General features: G+C 61.5%; 1 protein-coding gene across 1 annotated transcript in view; it reads right to left on the reverse strand.

The window, feature by feature from the left end:
- CAMK2B (calcium/calmodulin dependent protein kinase II beta) overlaps nt 1-3,846 on the reverse strand; it is a 16,299-nt gene extending 12,453 nt beyond the window's left edge. The window contains exons 1-5 of the mRNA XM_029963976.1: nt 3,582-3,846; nt 978-1,037; nt 558-612; nt 390-455; nt 206-222 (exon numbers count right to left, since the gene is read on the reverse strand). Coding sequence (XP_029819836.1) covers nt 206-222; nt 390-455; nt 558-612; nt 978-1,037; nt 3,582-3,846 — 463 coding nt within the window. The remainder of the gene's footprint in view (nt 1-205; nt 223-389; nt 456-557; nt 613-977; nt 1,038-3,581) is intronic.
- Between the last annotated feature and the right edge of the window lie 1,110 nt (nt 3,847-4,956).

A 4,956-nucleotide genomic window follows, 5' to 3' on the forward strand; every position in this document is an offset into this window, starting at 1 on the left:
GGGAGAAACAATGTTGTGAAAGCCCGGAGACCACGGGGAGAGGCACACGGCGGCACACAGGGCACTGGGGGCTGGGGACGGCACCAGGGGGCCCTGGGGGCCCCCCACCTGCCACCAGCCCCCCCAGCACAGGTCATGACAGTGCCAGGCCTCAGAGGCAGAGGGGAGAGCATGGGGTGGCGAGTGGGACATAGGGGAGCCCCACCCAGCAGCAGGACAGAGCTGGTGGAGGGATTACAATAATGGGAAGGTGGGGGGGGCATGCCCCCACCCACTGGGTGCCCCCTGCCTGCCTTGCTGGAGCTGCCCCATCCCTGCAGCCTCCCGGGGTGGGGGGCACTGGAGGGGTGTAGGGGTGTCCAGGGGTTTGGAGGGGCACAGGGGCTCACCTGGCATCGGCCTCGCTGTAGTACTCCCGCGCCACAATGTCCTCAAAGAGCTCACCACCTGTCACCCTGAAACACAGCCAGGCACCGTGTCACCCCAGGACCCCAGGGACCCCCCCCAAGACTCCCTGAGCACCCCCCGAACTCCCGGGACCCCCTAGCCACACTCACAGGTCAAAGACGAGGTAATGGAAACCCTCCTCAGAGATACTGTCATGGAGCCGCACTGTGGGGACCAGACAGGGACAGGGACAGGCTCAGTCTCAGTTCCCAAAGCCCTCCCCAGCCCCCCCCAAACGCTACGAGTGGCACACACACGTGTCTGTGTCACACGCAGCCCACACACCCACACCCAGAGTGTTCCAACTGTGGCACCCAGCAGGGCCTCAGGGGTGAGACCCCACACAACCCCGGAGGGACACCCAGCGTGTGTCCCCAGGGTGTCATCCAGGGTGTCCCTGGGTGGCAACCCACACGTTCCCAGGGTGGGTACAACCCCGTGGTGGCACCCAGCATGTCCCTGGGTGGCCCCCGGCAGGACCCCAGCAGTGAGACCCCCCAGGTGTCCCCAGGTGTCCCCGGGTCACTCACCGATGTTGGAGTGCTTGAGCAGCCGGCAGATGCGCGCCTCGCGCTCCAGCTTCTGGTGGTCTGGGGGGGGCAGGGGTCAGGGGGGCACCTGCCCTGCCCCCAACACGCCCCACCCCAGGCATCTGTCCCCGGCCCAGCCTCAGGGAGAGGAGCCACAGGCGTCCCCGTGGGAGGGCGCGTGGCTCTGCGCGCATGTGCAGGTGGGCACAGGGGCCAGGGGTGTGTGTGCACCTGTGGGCGTGTGCATGTGTGTCTGGGTGTGCACGTGTGCAAGTATGTGCAGGTTTGCACGTGTGTGCATGTGTATGTGGGCGTGTACACATGTGTGCAGGTGTGCACTGGCATGCACAGGTGTGCACGTGTGTATGTTTATGCAGCTGTTCCCGTCTGTGTGGGTGTGTATGTGTGAACGCAGGTACACACCTATGGATGGGAGTGCACATGTGGGCAAGCACCTGTGGCTGTACACGTGTGCGGGTGTGCAGGCGTGTGGTTGTATATGTGTGACAGGTGTGCAGGTGTGTGGGTGTGCATGTGTATGGGGGTGTCCGTGTCCAGGTGGGGGTAGCACCTGCAGTTGTGCACATGTGCGGATGTGCCTGTGTGTGTCTGTACCCGTGTGTGCAGTTGTACAGCTGTGTGGTTGTACCTGTGTGCACAGGTGTACATGTGTGTGTGTGTGGCTGCACCCATGTGCATCTCTGTACCTTGGTCTGTGGGTGTGTACTGGGGTGTGCAGCTGTGGAGGTACCTGTGTGTGCAGCTGTACATCCATGCAGCTGTGCCTCTGTGTGACTGTTCCCATGTGTGACTGCACTGCCCACTGTAGGAGCACACACCTGTACCTGTGTGTGCAGCTGCACCCATGGGTGTGTCTGTACACGAGGGAACAGATATGTGGACAGGTGTGTGCACCTGCTCACATCCCCCCTTGCACATGCATGTGTGTGTGAACATACACAGTTCACACACAGTTCATACACACACATTGTGGGCACCCCCCTGCACTCACTGCTCAGCCTGTGCACGCAGCCATGGCCACAGACACACACAGAGCACACCCACACCCACACTGTGTCACTGGACACTGCCTCTCACCCAGGTGCACCCCCCCAAACACCTACACTCCTGCACACTGTCACACATCCCACATCTGCACAACCCCCTGCTGAGCTGTGTGCACACCCCATCACACCCAACAGGCACCTGCCCTCTTCACAGGTGTACAACACACAGCAGTGCCCACCCCTGTGCGTACACACACACACACACACACACTGATGCACACCCTACCTGATCACACCTGGGTGCACACCAAGGACACGCACATCTGCACACACACACGTAGGTCCCCTGCTCACAGGTGTGCACTCACACGTGTGTACACACACTCCATGAACACACAAATCTGTACATGGACACACGCTGTGAACACAGATCTGTGCACATACACTCAGATACCCTCCACTGCTCACACGTGTGCACAGACCCACCATCACACACACACCTGTGCACACATACATACACATCACACACCTGTGTGCACAGAGCTCACACCTGTGCACACAGAGCTCAGACCTTAGTGCACAGAGCTCACACCACTGCATGCACACACAGCTCACACCTGCACACACACACAGCTCACACCTGTGCACACACACGGATCACATCTGTGCACACACACACACAGAGCTCACACCTGTACACAGAGCTCACACTTGTGCACACGCACACACACACAGAGCTCACACCTGTACACAAACAGAGCTCACACCTGTGTACACACACAGCTCACATCTGTGCACGCACACAGAGCTCACCTGTGCGCACACACAGATTGCACCTGGGCATGCACACACACAGAGCTCACACCTGTGCACACATAAACAGAGTTCACAGCTGTGCACACACAGAGATCACCTCTGCACACACACAACTCACACCTGTGCACGCACACACACACACAGAGCTCACACCTGTACACAAAGAGCTCGCACCTGTGCACACACAGAGCTCACACCTGTGTACACATAGAGCTCACACCTGTGCACACACACACAGAGTTCACACCTGTGCACATACACACACAGCTCACACCTGTGTACACACAGTGTTTACACCTGTGTGTACACACAGAGTGTTCACACCTGTGTGCACACACACACAGAGGTCACCTTTGCACACTCACAGAGTTCACACCTGTGCACACACACAGAGCTCACCTGTGCACATCTCCCCCCGTACACACACACCTGTACACACATACCTGTACACACACACACACGCTGTCTGCTCACATCTGCATACCCCCAGAATACCCCTCAGGGACAGCCCAGGCTCTGAGGGGCCCCAGGGGAGGCATAGGGGGATAATAGGGAAGGACAGGATCAGACCCCACTCCCTGGAGCACCCCCTCCTCACTGGAACCTGGTGCCACCAGCACCACAGGGGTCACGGCTGTCACAGGTGTCATGGGCATCAGGGTATCTTGGGTACCAGGAGTGTCTCCATAGGTATTGCATGTGGCTGGGCTGGGGTGGCCCCAGGGGCACCCCCAGGTGCTGGGAGGGTCTTGGGGTGTCCCAGGGTTTCTGGGGGACCTACCTCTGGCTGAGAGCTTTTTGGTGTTGATGATCTTGGCGGCGTACTCATGGCCGGTGCAGAGCTTGACGCAGCGCCGGACCACCGAAAAAGCCCCCCTGGGGAGGGACAGGCTCAGTGCCCCCCAAAGCACCGTGGGGGGTGGGCAGGGGTTGGCTCCCACCCGTGACTCAGCACCCGAGGCCAGGGGCTGCACCTGACATGACTCAGCACCTGGGGGGTGAACCCCGACACGGGGGGGGCCCTGACACCGCTGGGCCCCTGCCATGGGCGCGCTGAGGGAGTGCTGGGAGTGGCTGGGGAGGAGAGGCTGAAGGGGGCTCAGTGAGGGTCAGGGGGGTGGCATCATGCAGGGGGTCGCGGGAAGGATCCAGCACTGGCAGCTCGTTGCCATGGGGACAGTGGATGGCCCGGATGGCAGCAGTGGCTGTGGTGGTGGCGGCAATGGTGATGGTGGTGGTGGTGGCACTGGGCACAGGACCCAGCTATGGGTAAGGGGAGCTGGCAGACACCGATACCCCGGGGACAGGGATGGGAATGGGGACACAGACTGGAAGGGGGACAGCGTGGCCATGCCCACGCCAGGCAGCAGCATCCACAGCCCCTCCAAGTGCCAACAGCACCTCTACCCCTCCCATGTCACTGCCTGTCCCCCGCCTGACAGGGTCCTCTCCCCCAGGGGGCTCAGCGCAGCATCTGGGCCCACAGAGGGATCCCTACACCAGGCTGGGGACACAGCTGAGCGCAGCAGCACCCTGGCCCTGCCATGGAAAGGGTCCTGTGGGGGACATGTGTGCCCCGGGAAGGAGGGGAGGGCCTGGCTGTCCCCTGCCACCACCCCATGTACCAATGTCCTGGTACACCGAGGGTCCTGTGCTGGCATGGACAGCCTCTCACCACCGGAGGAAAAGGGGGGATCACCAGGGCCTGGCATTCCTGTCCCCCTGTCCCCTCTCCATGTGGCCCCCAGGACAGGGGACAACGGTGGGTGCCAACCCCTGCTTTTCCCCCTCAGTTTCCCCCCAGCCAGAGCAATGTCCCCCCAGTCCTGGTGGGGGGGGGACACACACATGCGCGGTGGCTGGCGGGTGACACTGAGAGATGGGAGGGGGGGAACAGGACCGTATTGCCATGGCAACCAGGACGGGCTGGATTTTGGGCAGAGCGAGGGAACAGCCCCCGATGGCACCACGTTCCCGCCCTGGCACCCCCAAAGGGACCACAGGAACCTCTGCAAAATGTTCGCCCTATATGGGGACAGGGGGATGCACCCCTCCTCACATAGAGATTTGACCCTCCCCCACCCTGTTTTACTCCCCCCTGACCCCTACCCATGGATCGGGGTGGGGGGATCTGAACCCCCCATGGCCCTGGGGGC

Source organism: Manacus vitellinus, unplaced genomic scaffold (assembly GCF_001715985.3).
Source record: "Manacus vitellinus isolate BGI_N305 unplaced genomic scaffold, ASM171598v3 scaffold_105_pilon, whole genome shotgun sequence".
Taxonomy (NCBI): domain Eukaryota; kingdom Metazoa; phylum Chordata; class Aves; order Passeriformes; family Pipridae; genus Manacus; species Manacus vitellinus.